This window comes from Lissotriton vulgaris, chromosome 1_1 (genome assembly GCF_964263255.1).
Source record: "Lissotriton vulgaris chromosome 1_1, aLisVul1.2, whole genome shotgun sequence".
Taxonomy (NCBI): Eukaryota; Metazoa; Chordata; class Amphibia; order Caudata; family Salamandridae; genus Lissotriton; species Lissotriton vulgaris.
The window spans coordinates 851086452-851103811 of NC_141685.1; the positions used below are offsets into that span (position 1 = coordinate 851086452).

General features: G+C 42.5%; 1 protein-coding gene across 4 annotated transcripts in view; it reads left to right on the forward strand.

Moving 5' to 3' along the window:
- Positions 1-17025, forward strand: part of CAMSAP2 (calmodulin regulated spectrin associated protein family member 2) — a 541958-nt gene extending 524933 nt beyond the window's left edge. For all 4 annotated transcript variants that reach the window (XM_086957854.1, XM_086957865.1, XM_086957838.1 and 1 more), the window contains 2 exons: positions 4453-4571; positions 14043-17025. In XM_086957854.1, the coding sequence (XP_086813980.1) occupies positions 4453-4571; positions 14043-14348 (425 nt within the window). In that variant the 3' untranslated portion in view covers positions 14349-17025. The remainder of the gene's footprint in view (positions 1-4452; positions 4572-14042) is intronic.
- The last annotated feature ends 335 nt before the right edge of the window (positions 17026-17360 follow it).

The following is a 17360-nucleotide window of genomic DNA, read 5'->3' on the forward strand; positions in this document are numbered from 1 at the left end:
TTTCCTTGAGACCTCTGTTGACTGGCCCTTGACTGTGCTGTTGAAGTTCAGGTGCCCTGCAAAACGGCCCGAAGGCCATGAGGCCTGAGCAGTGTGTCAGGGAGGGTGTTCGGCATGTTGGCTAATTGGCTCTAGAAGGGCTGTGAGACACACCCAAAGCAGAAGGGAGCTTCAGGGGCAGATGCAGAGAACAGGTCTGGCACAGGGAGCAGGTATGTGAGCTGCTCTATAGCATTTTATATGGGCTATCTTGTGGAAATGGCATCATTCAACTGTACTCAGTGCTACAAGGTTCAGGTCAATAGAACACATGCACTCCACACCCTGATAGAGAGGTCTAGGGTTCCTTAGGACATGTGGGTTACTGATGTATTATTACACCTCAGTTTTCCCCCTGGCTGCTGTGAAGCTCAATTTCCAGTGGCTCTTGACTATTAAAAATACACCATGATACAGAATAACGCATCCAAGCAAGGACCTGGAATGGTTCGATTGAAATTACATACAGGCAAAAGGTCAACTAGTTCTGCACCTCATCGACAAGCATCCACTTAATGAGCAGGCAAAGTTGATCAATAGGAGTGGTCAGATCAAATGTAGGCACTAAACGACTGTGATATTATCTACTAGGGCATTACTTTGAACTGCTAACCAATCATGCTCCTTTGGTCTGGATGTCTCCGCAATAATAGCATCCATCGAGTACCCAGATCATTATGGTATGATGTGCAGGTGAGCTTCAAATATTTGATCTCTTTCAGTACAGCTGTTGCTGCACTGGCCTTGGTACACTGCAGCTGCTTTTTGGACAGGTTTATTACAGACATGCCTCCTATGGCGGGCCCGGGCGGTAAAAATATACAAGAAGCTAGCTCTAATTTGGCGGAGCTTCTGACATGCAAAAACCAGTGGCTCTGTGGCAGATGTGCCTCCAGGTCAAGGCATTCAGTGGCAAAGCTAGTGGATGTTCCGCCATTGAAAACCTGGGGCCTCATTTTGACGCATCGCTGCGTGAAAGCAGCGATGCATTACTGGTGTTTTTCCGACCTCTAAGTGCGGAGTGGAAACTGTTGGTTTGGTTGAAGAACCACTGATTTAAAGCATGTTTCCCACTCTGCCAAACTCTAATGACGCTATGAGTACAAGACTTACTAGAAGTAGGTAACCTTTACTAAGCTTATTGGCATATCTACCTAACAAATTGGTCATGTGTGCTACAAATATATCATTGCTTTGTTTTTTGTACACCATTGTGAGGCGTCCATAGTGACGCTATTCAGACAAATGTATACATATATCTGTTTAAGGCACATCTTTTAAACTACATAACAGAATATGTTTCTTTATTTGACCCACAGACATATTCTGTTATGTATTTGTAGTATTAGGGCACATGTCTGTGTCGGGTCGTTAATTTAGCCCTTGGACCCCCCCAAGCTATCTTTTTTTGTACATCTTTTAAACTAACATTTTTTATTGATAATGTAGCTTCTTATGATCTCGCTTTTCTTCTTGGGTTAGCTCTCTGTGCTGCTTTTTTTTCTAATATCTTTTACAAAGAGTTACTATTTTGCCCTTTGCTTTTGATGCAGGCTTATTTCATTTTTATTTTAAACATTTTTAATTGTCATTTAAAGTTGCAAAAAGAAAAACAGCCATAAACAGTGCTATTTTTGACATTTTATTGACATACTGTGAAGCAATACACAGGTAACTTGCCCATGCTTCAACCCCCCCCTCATATTGCAGGTTCAATTCCCATCTCACATGACAACATTCAGGGGCCGATTACGATGTCGGACAGACTAGAGTCCATCCAACATCGATCTGAAAATGGGACCGACCGATAGGAGCATGCGTTCCATTGATTGTAAAGAGCAGAGGTGCAGTTCAAACCTGCACCCCTTGGCAGGCACCCCAAGGTGCCTTCCACCGGGTGCAGTGATCAACAGGATTCCCACAGCCTTTCTGTGTCAGGGACACTGTGGGAATCTGCCATCGTAATCCCTCGGAAAAGGGGGTGGTGATAAACAGAGTGTCTGAATTAAGCAGACCACTCTTACCCAGTCCAAAGATCAGGGCTTGATCCATCACCGTTTTTTAGCTCACTGCACCATCCCAGCTCAGAACTTGGCTATATGCAAATTAGTCTGGCCCTGGCCCAGTGCATCATGGGAACAGGGCAGACCAAACTACCAAGCCAATTCATATACTGGGAAGGAAACAAGCTACCGGGGACCGGTTTCTGGCATTTCAGCCGTCTTCGGCCCGGCTTGCTTGAATCCTGATGGTGCAATGAGCTAGGGACTCACATCTGAGTATACCCTTCCACGCTTATGGTGGACAAAAATGATTCAGAAAAGGGGGTGGTGATGAACAGAGTGTCTGAATTAAGCAGACCACTCTTACCCAGTCCAAAGATCAGGGCTTGATCCATCACCGTTTTTTAGCTCACTGCACCATCCCAGCTCAGAACTTGGCTATATGCAAATTAGTCTGGCCCTGGCCCAGTGCATCATGGGAACAGGGCAGACCAAACTACCAAGCCAATTCATATACTGGGAAGGAAACAAGCTACCGGGGACCGGTTTCTGGCATTTCAGCCGTCTTCGGCCCGGCTTGCTTGAATCCTGATGGTGCAATGAGCTAGGGACTCACATCTGAGTATACCCTTCCACGCTTATGGTGGACAAAAATTATTCAGAAAAGGGGGTGGTGATGAACAGAGTGTCTGAATTAAGCAGACCACTCTTACCCAGTCCAAAGATCAGGGCTTGATCCATCACCGTTTTTTAGCTCACTGCACCATCCCAGCTCAGAACTTGGCTATATGCAAATTAGTCTGGCCCTGGCCCAGTGCATCATGGGAACAGGGCAGACTACAGCAGGCAATCCTTCAGTGTCCTAGCAAATGTATTATATAATTCTGCCGGGTACCCATCTCGCCCTGGCGAATTTGCAGTTTTCAGCGCACCTTTGGGCGTCAACAATTCTTGCCGTGACAGCGGGCCCCACTCGCCTCCCGGTCCTCACCGAGAGAGACATCGCGGCTGCAGTTTTTCCAAGTACCCCTGAAGCGGTGTAAAACCATTCTCGCAGGGTGTTGCGGTACAAACTGCAGTAAAATGTGTCTTAAAGACATCATTTATCAACTTCTGGGTAAATACTGTATTTCCCCTTCTATCTCTAAGCGCCCTACCTGGGTGAATTGGCATCTCCCACCGAATCAAATGTGCCAGTAGGCGACCTGATTTATCCAGTGTCTCCGTCCAGTAAGATGGATATTCTTCTCTAGCAGATCCCATAATTCACACACCTTATGACGCTGTCTTTCCCAAAAGCTTTGTATAGGCAGGTCATCAGAAAGAAGGGGTATATCATCAAGGGGCGCGATAAAATTATCGCCGCTTTAGCGTCCGTTTTCGGGCGAAAAGCGGTGACAATTTTATCGCTTTATTAGCAAGGACATGCCAGCGCGTGTTTCCTTGCCTTAGCGCTCAGCTTCTTTCCGCCTAGCCTTGCATCGCTAATGAGATACAAGGTAGGTCGGCCACGTAAAAGTGCATTGTAAAATATCACTAACGGGCCTTCGTGATATGTACAAGGCTGTCCCAGACACGCGTAGCGATTTAAAAAGGCACGCTAAGCGCGGTTATCACCGGTGTCTAACGTCTGCAAAATTTCAGACTTGCCTATCTGTATAATGGGAGGTGGATTATAAGGCTAAGTCCACATTTCCCTATCAACAAGGATTTCCCTATTGTTGCAATTTTATCGCTGGATTTCCAGCGACATTACTGCATTTCAATGCTTTTGTCGTATTTGTTATCGCTTCGGTGATACACGTTGTTAATAACGCGTTAATTGGGCGATAAATTCCAGCGATAAGACGGCGATAAATGAATAAGCGCTAAGCGCGCTTTGCGATATTTATTGCCGTCTATTGATAATATGTACCAAAGTCTTTCCAGTCTTTCCAATTCAGTCTCCTGGCGCGTTAAGTCCCCCCTCTAATGTATGGCGTATTACAACTATGGTTGCCATGCATAATCCACTCAGTACCACCTTCATGGCGTCCAGCTCAGTCGCCCAATGCCCTGCACTATTCCAGTTAAGCTCAAAATATTGCGTCAAGACCTCCGACACTGCCTCCCGGAAAACCTCATCTGATAGGGCCTTCGCATTAAGCCTCCAGAGTGGCACCTGCGGCCAATGTCGCTCCAAAGCATAAGTGATCAGGAGCTGGGAATGATCAGAGATATTGGTGCAGGTTTAGTTGTGTTTTTTTTTCGTCGTGGCAGCTTTCATGTGATGTAGAAAGTACTTTTTGATTACTATTTCAATAATGTATTTGTTTACTATACTGAACGTGTAGCACAAGCAGTGGTTGTTGTGTCGCAAATTTGTCTACAATTTACTAATTCGCTTATTTACGTGCTTTGCCCCGCACAGGACCAAAGCTCTACAAGGAACCCAGCGCGAAGTCCAACAAGCATATCATTCAGAATGCTCTGGCTCACTGCTGCTTGGCGGGAAAAGTAAACGAAGGTCCAAAGAAAAAAATACTAGAGGTAATATCTCTTTAGCTACAAATGAGAAACATTACATTACAATACAGCAGAACGGGTGAACAGTGGAGCTCCTTTTGCTTGCGCATTTGTCTTACGTTTTACTAGTCTTTACTTATTAACTGTTATTCTTGTAATTCATCATAAAAAATATGAATAAATTAAGAGAGCTTGGGGGTAAGAGTAATGCTCTGCGCAGATATTTTCACAAAGTTGTAATTGCACCTCAGACACACATTTTAGCGCCTCTGTATCATCTTGGAAGTTCTTAAAAGGTGTTTTGTGCCTGAAGGTAGACTGTTTCAATTTGTAATTCATAAAATAATTGCACCTGTGCATCAAGATTCTTATTTTAATTATTTACTTTCAGCATTCCATACAGGATGCTAATTAAGTATGATTTCGAGGACATATCAGAGATGACACTATTAAATACCTGCTGTGCAATTATGGGCCCGGGTTGCATGTGGGTGCCCGTAATGAAGGAAGTGAAAATAACCACTGTTATTGCCACCCTGCTGTGGGCAATAATGCTACTAGCATCTCTCCTGGAGGCCACAAAAATGGTGTAGATCAAGAACAGCGCGTTGAAGAGAATTTGTTTTACTTTTCTGCACAGGCCCTCAAGTGCTGCCATGGAAAGACACGTTTATCGCCTTTCTCTGCTTTGAGATGCCATCTCCACCCCTTCCTTCGCTGAAAAGAAGGCCGATCAACCACAGAAGCAGAGAAAAATGTTTGATTACTTTTCTCCATGGTTGAGGGGGCTTGCTTTAAGCCATGCAAGGGTTGCAGCTCTGCAGAAAAGCCTAGGACCACCCATGAGGGGCTAAACAGAACACCAGAGGGACCGTAGGAGCTCTTAACCACAAATGCTCCCTTTGCCGGTCAGTAAGAATAACTGTAATCAGGCCTGGGTGTAGTTCACAGAGTTTTGCTACGCGGAACTCTGCAAAGTGACAAAAAAACTCAGAGTTCACAAGTGGCAGAATAGAGTGCAAACTGCAGTTCCCGCTGGTCTTCTTGCCGTTCGGGTAGAAATTCTACCTGAGCGGCAGCTCGCGCTCTTACCGTTCGCGAGCAGGGAAAATACTCTGCTGCACTACAGGAACGGAGCGGAGTTCACCACCCAGGCCTAGCTGTAACCCACAAGCGGAGCATTCGGATTCACTGGGCAGCTCTGCACATTCTACTCCGGATGCTAATTGGAATGAATGCTGTTACACTACGATGCCCCCATAAATCACTGCAGCACAAAGTACCTCTAGATCTTTTGGCTTCTATCTGCCACGACAATGGATGCTAAACGTTTTTAGTGCTGCAGTAGAATCAACCCCACAATTGAGATTTAAGCATTCCACCTACTTGTGAATATGAAACACAATTGTGTTGAAACTGCAGTACTCTGTCAAGATGCAGTTGGCTGAGACACAATGTAACCCTAAAGGCCTCTGTGTCGTGAAGCGGAAGATGTGCACTTAGAAAAATTAATGATTGGCTCCCTGTTGGACAATAGGCATCTGTCTCCTGGAATAGATTGCAAAAAACTGTCTGCCAGAGTAGGGATAGCATCGTTTGCAAATAGGAACAGTAGATAGAAAGAAACCTAGTGTAGAACATGTACCTCATTCATTTCTGTACTGCTACACCCATATCATTGATAATAACAAACATGGTTGGAATGAGGTGCAGCATGTCTTCCTCCTATGTTAAGTTACATCTTGTCGCTAGTTCCAGCTCTTTGACCAAACACTGTGGCAAAATTGCTGGTTTTAGGGCATGTATAGCCTTTAAAGTTTCAAATAACATTGGGTAATTTAGTTCATGAAAGGATGAATTAAAATCCAAGAAACCAAAACAAATAACATTTCCAATGAGTGTTTTTCATAGGCCACAAATGTAGTCTAATATGCTGGTCGAATAAGGGAACTAATTTGAAGAAGCTGGCCTGAGTTGTTGACTAAATACTATCAGTGTCTAACCACTCGCTTGGATGGAATCAACAATCAATTGCCAAAAAAAATCTGGCAATAGTATCCCAGAGTTAATTGTGTCTATGATTAACCTGTGAACCAACTTGTATAATGAGCACTACTTCAGTCACTTAGCATTGAGAGTGATCCGTGACTCAAGATATGCGGTTTACCTTTTGTTTTGTCATTAATTTTAATCAAAATATCATTATACTTTTCCCTTGAATGCCATAGACTGAATTGTAATTCTCTTTGTCTATTACAGTTCTGATATAAGCATTAAGCACCTTTCAAATATTTTTTTTTTATTTCTCCCTGGGCCGAATACACTGTTCTAGAGCAAGATTGTTGACTTGCCTAAGCATCCACTCTGGATTGACCACACATCTTTTTTCTCTATATTCTGATTATCTAGTTCAGCAAATAATGTTTTAATGTACAAAAAGTTAACATTCAGTCAGCTGAGTCCAATTTTACAGCCAAACAGAACAGTAGAATACTTGCGGCACCTGGAGAGGAGAGCCTGGCTAGTGACACAAACAACGTTTGCCTTTTTAAAATCTGGATTAAGCAGAAGAAACCATGACCCACCTCATCCTGCTATTTGGACACTCGCTCCTGGTCACTATTTGCTGCCTGTCTGTTGAGCTCAGTTCTCTATTCATCTCTGGGGCTGACCAGGTAGCTATCCCCTACCCTTAAAAAATAGAACTGCATACATTCCACTTTCCTTGTGGGGCCTCTTTCCTCTCTGAAGGTTTTATGTGCATACTGGTATATGGTGCACAGAATGTTTGTGCATTTGTAGAGCAAATGTTTATCCTAAGGGGTATGTTTGTGCTTAGAACAGTACCCAAATCAGTGATGCTCATAATTTCAGGGCCACTGGAATTAAGCAATTTTGTGGTGGCGTTTTCCACATAATTATGGATTTGCCTCATAATCCATCGTCTGCCAAGTATAATGAAGATTTTAACAAAAGGAAATCTAGTATCTACCTCAAACAGATCAAACATTATTAAAAATGCAGCCAAATGTGTTGCTACAAAGTGGAAGACCTTTACTAGTCACCTTTCCAGTGCTTGTTGCTATATTTGGGTGTTAAACTGCTATTAATGAGGTGAAACCTTTGCCATGAAGTGCTAATATTTGTAAAAATGACGAAATAGTCAATAAAGAGAACTATCACAAAATGTGTCAACTCTGCCACCAAATTCCAGTGGCCCAGCATATTATTCACCTCTGAAGAGTGAAAATCTGAGTGGATCCCCCAAGGACTGGAACCTGTGATCATGGGACTAAAGAGAGACTGCTCCTGTGGGTGTTAATATAATGGTCCACCTGACCCGCCAGAGCACAGCTTTTTATAATTCACTTTCACCTTAATCTCTCGGGAATGAAAACTTTTTTAAGCGTTCCAGCAAGGCTCAGATATTTAATACGGAATCAGCACTATTAAAACATTAGAATGTTGGTAGCTCCATTGAAAACAATGGAGTAGCTCCGGGCTTATAATGGCTGGTATAAGCCTGGAGCTCCAACATTCCAATGCTTCTATGTTCACAGCTGTGAACAAAGGCTTAAGGGAGCCTGAAGGGATTTCAATCCCCTTGCGCTCCCTAAAGCCTTTGTTTAATTTGTTAAAACATTCTGCCCTCTATTGGCAGAATGTTCTAATATCCTTTTAGCCCTTCGTAACTGGGTGATACTGACTATTAAAGTCCTGCTCCCTTGTTAAAGTCCCTCGCCTTCGGCTTGGGCCTTTATTAGCTGGAGCGGGCCTTTAATAGCTGGTATAGCAGCTACAGCGGGCTATACGGCTATATTATCCTCCTTTTTACGTTAATGTGTCTCCTTTCGTTCGTTCCAGGGCTCGGATGACGATCATCATTTCAATTGTGTATGCATATAGAATGTTCTTTGCTCTGTTTTACACCTTGTTTCTTCCTAACATTGTCCTTTTTCCGAATGTTACTTAACAGTCACAATAGTGGAATTAGAAAACCCTGATGTGATATAGACTACTTTCTATTAAACAAATTCAGGTTACTTGCATTGAAGCTTGAAAAGTCCTACCACTGTTTGGTTAGAAAATGTTAGTGAGTGTTGTGTTGCCATTGGGTCACTGGTATAAGTCTGAGGCTCTCAAATTTGCGGCTACTGGTGGCACTGCTAATCTACCACAAGTCACGAAGCACTTGTGTGGCACTAGCTTTGATGGTACACGCTCATCGACTCTTGCTGGGGCTCTGGCTGCTTTGCAAGCTCATTTCCAGCGTAGAGCTGTGATGCTGCGGTGTACACAGCACCTAAGGCCCTGTTTCAAAAGAGGCAGTTTGTGGTCAGCAGGTGTCTAGCAAACTCAGCCTGAGCATAGGCAACTACGAGACACTGGGCAATGGAGGCAACTAAATGGGGTACGGGCCTGCAATCAGAGATGGAACTGCACACCGGTGCCTGGCCTACCCAGCTGAGCCTGCCCATCAGACAATGGGAGGTGGTTATAGTAGTACCAGTGCTGTGCAGCTTGTGGCTGAAAGGGCCAGCCTTCTCTACTACCACGTCATACATGGCCAGTAGTGGCTGGTGTTTGGGGTGAGTGGCGGGGCGCGGGGGCGAGGAGAGGCATAGAGGTCACGAAGGGAGGGGGACAAAATGAAAAATAATAATAATTGTAAAAAGACGTACCTTCAGCTACCTGTGTCACGCATCCTGCGTCACTCTCCTCTTCTTCAGGCACAGGCTCTCAGAATGCCCTTCGGCCAAACCTGAAGCTGCTCTCACATGACAGAAGCTTCAGGATTGGCCAGAGCGCCCTCGATTAGCGCTCCAGGACAGACTGGGAGTCTGTGCCTGCTTTCTCCAACCCCAGCAATGCAGCTGGAGTTGGAGAGAGCTGCACTAACCATGATGGTTGGCTGGCCTGAGACGGCCGGCCAAACCGTCATGACAGTAAAGGGAGTGCACTACCACTCCCCTCAGAGCTGTCACCCCCAAGCCCCGCTCCTAAGACTCATCAGGTAAGGAGAAATAAAACGAGCCTTGTTTTATTTTTCCTTTCCAGCCATTTGGGGGGGGACGCTCCTCTGCCGTAGTGGAGGAGCCGTCGTTGTACGCGACTCTTGGAAGCCAGCTCTCCCTGTCTCACTGCATGTGCAAAGTACTTGTTAAATGATTAATGCTTGAGCATATAATAGAACAAAGTTTTTACTTGTGATTTGAGCAAAATTGTACTTCCAAATAACGAGGCAAGAGCATTTTGAAGAAGTTGACAGTAATCTCCCCCTTACATTTTTATTATAGGATACCCCAAGTCATGAAAAACTATTCTCTGTTTATCATATAGAAATTGATACCCACATTTCAGCTCACAAGTTAATTGTTACTTTTGACAAATTGTGCATGCTTAGAGCCCCCAGGGGCAAGGTAGATGGCAGTGTCAAAGGCCCACAAAGTATTTCCATGATAAAAAACAGACCAACCTCGGATTTAACTCAGGTCAATGTTCGGTCCAAATATCAATGCTTAGAGCAAAAGACAGTATGAGACAAACAGAGAAATTTAGAGAGGCAGGGTGAGAGGCGACGAGAGAGGGACTACCTCAGCTTAAATGCTTGGAAAACATGAGAGGCCATAAATATATATATTTTAGAAATAAATATATTTTCCGTTTTCTTTATCTTGCTTGTAGAAAGCTCTGGTTTCCCCTGCCCTCACACTAGTCAAAGATTTACAGTTTTACATAACATTTTCAAGTGCATCATGTCAATGCATATTTTGCAAGGCATGCTGGCAAGCCTGACCCTGGCCAGAGCCAATGGGGCAGACATTTTTAAATGTCCTGTCTCGTCTTCAGGCATCTCTACGCTGGGTGGAAGAACACAGGTCTGAGTGTGGAAGCAACTGTAACAAATGAGCAGAGCTGAGTACCAACCTATGTGGTTGTAATACTGGACTGCAGCTACTGGGTCAGACTCCTTGGACAGTAAAAAAGGAGCGAAGATGAGGACTAGCTTCCAGTCAGTGTAATGAAGGGGCAGATCCAGCAGTTGTAGTAGAAGAGTGGAGGTGATGGTCAGACTCTGTCTGCATGTAATAAAGGGATAACACTGCACAGTCAATCCATAATCAGTGTAATAAAGAAGCCAAGCTGTTGGGTTGGACTCTGTAGTCAGTGTAATGAAAAAGTAAAGCTGCGGGCAATCTATACAGTAATGTAGCAAATGTGCAGACCTGAGGGATCATTCTGTGGTCAATGCAGTTAAGGAACAGAGCTGAGGGGCTAGTCTCTGTGGTTGGTGTAATTAAGGAACGGGCGAGGGTCTCTGGTCAGTGTAGTTAAGGAACAGAGCTGAGTGGCCAGGCTCTGCAGTCAATGTAGAAAAAGAGTGAAGCTAAAGGGCCAGTATGACAGTAGACCTGATGGGTCAGATTCCATGGAGCATGGTGTTTAAACATTGGGGCTGGGGTCTACAACATGGGTGCCACAGGACAGAGAGGAAGGGTTTGCAGACCCCTCCAAAGCAGAAGAAGCATTGACATCCAAGTGTCACACCGTTATATGGATCAATTTTCTATATTGCCATTTTTAAGTGAAAAACAACGGCAGTGCCTACAGCCTGAAGTTTGGCTGCCGCCACCATACAATAGAAGAGTTCTTTCCTCACCACCCACTATCTTCCTCAAACCACTACATTATAAATTAATAAAAGGAAAGAAAGAACAAGAACTGTCATCTCATTTATAATTCACTCTCAGTAAAACACTAAAAGCTTCATACTCCAGTGCTCCCACAGGTGTATGAGCCACCTCGTTCGCCAAGCCTTGGGTGGCTAGACCTCCATCGATTTTATGTCTCGCCTTTATAATGCGAGTGATGCCTATGAAGTATCGTTTAAAAAAAGCAAGAGAAAAAAACATCAAAATACTATTGGAAAAGTAAACACATATGGTATGGTATGTCAAAACTGTACATTGAATTCAATATTTACATTTATTATAAATGGCATAGTTTACATTTAAAAAGAACTTTCACTCAGGAAGCTCTAAATAGAATTTTAAAAGAATAAGGAAGGATCGGGATGTGCGGAGAAACTCCTGCTAAGGCATAATTTACTTTTACGGGGTTCAACCATTTGGGCCTACATAGGAGAAATAGGAGCAGATGTATGGGTCTCCAGGAGAAGTGTTATGGTAAATACACCTTCGGCCTCAGACATCATCTGAGCGAATACTGTAGATTGTCCCTCCCCCAGCTCCATCCATGAAAATCCTTTGTGTGCCAAAGCTTGTGCTTTCTTACAATATGTGGAAAGCAGGAGCTAAAACAAATCAACCTTTAAAGTCTACTGTGCGGCCACATCCCAGAAAACATATTCCTGTTGCTGTGCTTTTACAGTCAAGCTGCGAAGATTGGGGGGCAACTAGAAAATGCATGCACTCTAATGGAGTGCTGAAGGAAAAAGTAACAAGTAGTTCCTTAAATGAGAGCAGTGGACGGATACAAGTCAACCAGTGAAAAGACGCCATGCTCCAGGGAAAGGACATACACAAGAAGTGGAAGGCAATCCATTCAGTAAGAAGCAAACACATGATATTTACAATAAAGTCAACCAATGGTAAGCAATGGGTGCTGTAAGCCCACTATAAGTTCACCATAACTCTTTAGCAAAAATACGTTTGCTGCCTGATAGGTAAGACCTAAAAATGACAGTCTACAGCTAGTGAACAGTGGGTGTACAGAAGCTAGTTCCTACAGCTACATATGGCCATTGTTAATGGGGGAATAGGAAAGAAATATCAAAATCTAAATTAGAGCCTAACAAACTATTTTTTTTAAACACATTTTTATTATTATTTTCTTGTATCATAATATCAATGATGTATTACATGAAAAATGTGATATGATATACATTATAACGAAGCTACGACGGGAATTACTGTTTATGACCTCGTCTGGTAGGTGAGTACATTGCAAACATTGTATGCTGGCTATAAGTGATATACGCACCTAATAACAACTATCTTTTCTCGATTATATATCTCCCAACGTTTGTTTCGCATTCGAGTCTACCAACCCTCATGCTTCTATTTGTAATAAACAAGTAAAAAAAACCCTAACAAAACCCTCCACCCCCCTCCCTGTAGTCCTACAGTTCATAATTACAGCTTTCAAATATATATGTCTAACATAATGTAGCATACACCAGCTCTTTTGAACAATCCTTTCGCTGGTATTTTACACATATAACTCGACCTTGTCTATAATACATAATCACACATTTGTAATCACTGCGTTCGGGGTGTTACAGTAATTTACTCAGCCTGCTTTACTGTGAACCAGAAGGGGTGGTAGTAGAGTCTAAGTCTTGCACTTTCAGGGCCTCTAACATGACATCCCAGTCCAATGCTATCGGGTTTTTACATTGCCCCCTGGCCTCCTCTCTCCGTATCTCCACACTTTCTGCACTTCCCCATCGGATCAGGTCTCTGTGCCACACATATGCTGCGGGGGTTCTTGGATTTCCAACTAATGGTAATTGCCCATGTTGCCAGGAGCAATGACAGATTCACAAATTTGTATTGTATTTTGTCCTTGTTGTATGATTTATGTAGGCCCAGTAAACACTCCTCGTTAGTATCAGAAATGTTCCTATGTGTGGCTGCCTGCGTGTAGCACCTAACCGCATCCCAAAACCCACGCAGGCGCGGGCAAGACCACACCATATGGATTAGGTCATCTCCCGCACATTGGCATCTGGGGCAGTGGTGTTGGGTCTGTGGGAACATTTTGTCTAGTCTGTGTGAATGAACTTGAGTTTGGTATTTCTAGAGGTTTTCCTAGGGTGTTCTATGATTGTCTCCCATTCCTTGTCCTCTAATGTTCGCCCTATGTAATCGGACCATGAAGTGTACAATGGAAGAAGGGCGATATCCACATGAGCTCGTATCCCCACATAAAGCCATCTTATCAAGTGTCTCCCTCTGCCCATGTAATAGAGTGTTTTAATCAATTTGTGGGTGTTGGGTTCTTGCCGATGCAGAGCCCAGTGCGTCTTGGCATAGTGGATTAGTGCCGCGTGCACCATATACAAATGCCCTGGTGCCCCCATTTCTCTAACGAAGTTATCGTGATCCAGTAGCTACCCATCATTAAACAGATCAGACACCATGCTAATCCCTACTTCCAGCCAGGTAGCGATTGTGCGTTCTGTGATTCTCCCAGCCGCCAGTGGTATCCCCAGTAGAGGGATGTTGCCTGCATAGGCAGGGTGCAAGCTTGTGTAGTGTAACGCTGCTCTCCAATAAGGGTGGAAGGTGATGAGGGGGCCTGCTACTCGGTAATAACAGTGTGTGCAATTCTCCCCTACTTATATCTCGCTCTGTAAACCCTATGTCCTACAGATTACGCCCTGCGTTCCAATAAGATAGCCATTGCAATTTACAGACGAGATCCTAACAAACGGTATGTGTGTAAGTTACTTATTTTCTTTTTTTTCAGCAAATGGAAAAATCGGGAGCCAATAACTTCTTGATCCTGTTTCGGGATTCAGGCTGCCAATTCCGATCGCTCTATACATACTGCCCAGAAATGGAGGAGATCAACAAGCTGACGGGGATTGGCCCCAGATCTATCTCCAGGAAAATGATCGAGGGACTCTATAAGTACAATTCTGACAGAAAGCAATTCAGCCACATACCGGCAAAAACCATGTCTGCCAGTGTTGACGCCATTACCATTCACTGCCACCTCTGGCAGACAAAGAGGCCAGTGACGCCTAAGAAACTTTCGCCCACCATGCCGTAGAACTTTTTGCAAACAAACCTGCTTCAAAACACAAGTGTTGCATTTGCACTCAATACTGATTGTAGGGAATAGGTTTCTAGTTGCCAATAAGACTTTGTAAGTTAAGACTGGACACCAAATGCTGTTGTATGCACAACTGGAATGTAAACACTATTTATCCGCCCTGACGTGAGGGCACTGTACACTAGGTCACAGTGATGTTGTGATTCACATGAGGACCAGTAAGTGCTGATCAGGCACCGAGGATCATGATTTTGATTTTATAAACAGAAGCACTGAATGTTTAATAGTGGTTGACATGACATGTTTGTTGCATCTGTTGCCTTACACCTTTATGTGCGTGTGTATGTGGTCGTCTTGGGATTTGGTGTCTCTTTGTGTTTTGGTTGGAGCAACATTATACTCATTGTTATTTTCAACATTTTGGAGCTGTCCTCAAAGGGCACCACAAAAAGTGCCTCCTTTGCCAGGTGAGGTACTGTGGACCTGCAGAGTGTGGCATCTGTGGAGGAGAAGTAGTAGTCTTTACCAAGATGCTGCAAAAATATCCTACTAACTGGTACTGGCATTGCTGCACAAGTTATTCTGCCAGATATTACATTTCAATGTTGAGTGACGAAACACATTATTCTTTGTTAAAAAATAAATAAATCCTCCATAAGGAACTATTAGCAAGCACGGGGATCTTTGTTCACAATGAAAATGTGTTATGTTAAAGTCCCCATTTTCATGGCCTTCAAACTTGCATGTGTGTTTCATGTTCAAGGAACATAACCCTATATTTCCCTTAGCTTCCTTCAGCCTTATTTCTTAATATCTGTGATTTATTCTATCATCAACCATTGTAACTTTACGGACCTGTGCTCCTGCCTACGCAATAGTGAATTTATTCAAAATATATTACGTTCACTTGATTTTACGCATGGTTTACAAATGGCTGTGTTTAGAATTGAAAACGCATTTGTGATGTCACTAAAATAATCACTCTAACTTGCAAACTTCTTTCCGTTCAGTTTCTGTTGCTGCATATACCAAATTTATTTAGGAGTCCCCCTTATTTTGAAATCTCCTCTACACCCATCTGCAGGTTTTTGGTGATGTTATACACTAGACGATTTGTTGAAAATAACCTCATTCTCAGGAAAAAACTTGAATGATTAGTGATCCTGTTTTGTTTCAGTGTTGTGACAATTGTGTAGACATAAAATACAGTATTGTATTAGGACTGATGTATGCAGTTCAGCACGCACACACACATTATGTGGGATTTAAAATATTTAAGAGGATGCTGTAGTTCTCTGTTGGGATGCACATACAGTGAATATGCTCTTTATCATGATGTGCGTATTTACTATGAATGAAAAGATTCACATGAATAAGATGCGTAAGATGGTTTGGGACAGTGCTTTTTGTATTATTATTATTATTATAACGCGCCCTCAGGCGAAACTCCGTTTTTGAGTTGTTCATATCAAAATGTTTTTAGAGAAGCTGTCAATATTTTATGATAATTTATGTTCTTATATTTATGTATATTTGTTACGATTGTAAAAAAAGATATCCACAAAGCTCTAAAAATACATGTGCAAGTTGTTTGCTGCTCTGTACTAACTGTGGGTATATGAAACATACTGCTTGCATGTGTATGATTGATTGATGCTGTAACTTAGATTTCAAGTATGTGTTTGTGTGTGTATATACGTATTAGAGGATCCACATATACACACATGCTTTTAAGGAGGATTATTTGCTTACAGCCTGGTTTATCAAACAGCTCCTGCAGATTTTAACAAGCAAGCGTCACTGAGCAGCTAGGCTGGTGTAGCAAATCTAAGACTTCGTGTCAACACATCTCAGCAAGACAACTGAAAGCGTGGAAAAAAACAGAGTTGTAGCACATAGCTACAAATGTAAACATTTTTGTTTTCTATTTTTTAAGAACAACTTCGGTGCAGGTCCTCTGAGTTTTAATGAGGGTTTATGGTTTAATTTGTCCCATAGTGGTCACAGTGATCCTTATCCCACTAGAAAAGACAACATTTTGTATCACCACCAGTATTCTTTCTTTTGAAGATGAATGTGTTCATTTTTAAAAGACATATTATGGAGTTTATTTTACACAAAAAATATTGAAAACCCAATATGCGATGAAAGATGAAATGCTAATGTTAAGCCCTGCAGTGAGAACATTGCAGCAAGATTTTTAGCCTACTTGTTTCGTAAAAGTTTAATGTGGACAGGAACCAACAAGTGTTGTTTTTTTTATGCCAGAACTTGTTTTCTGAGCTTGTTAGAAAAAAAACAGCTGTGCTTTCATCCAGAGGTGTTCCCATGATTAACAAGTAAGTATGCCAAACAGTCTTATTAGTCAACCAAACAAACTTACAACCTTTGAACAGTCCTTATAGTTCTTGAAACCTGTTGGTTTCTCTGCTGTATGTGTCTTTAATTTTGATATGATTGTTACAGTTGTAATATAATGGCTGTTCAAAGCCATATCAAGGTATTTAACAATGGTTCAATTGGCACTTTTAAAAAAAATGTACAGTGTATTGTGTGCTAATTTGTCCACTAATTGCTTCCATATTTTATTTCAAACGCTATTCTGTAAAATATTGTCACATTGCTAATTTTCTGGTACAGTGTAGTTTTTTCCATTGAAATAAAAGCATGGCACAAAAGCAATCTTGTTCTCTCTTTCGTACATAAATGTGATACTTCTTTAGTCCAAATAATAAAGTTACCTAGAAATCCACCGGAAAATGCTTCTCAAAGATTATCACTTATGGAACAAATGTGTTGGTCTGTACTGAGCAAGTGTCACTCTCCACATGGCTAATCCCTATCCTGGTGCTTCTTGTGTGACCGGCAAATTCTTTGACATATTTTTGGATAGATTGCAACTAACCCTGCAAACAAAAGTAAGCCAATCATGTTTGCAGTACTGGTAAAAGAAGAGAAATGCAAGCATTCGTAAGTATTTTCGATTAATTCTCTCTCCTATTGCCATTG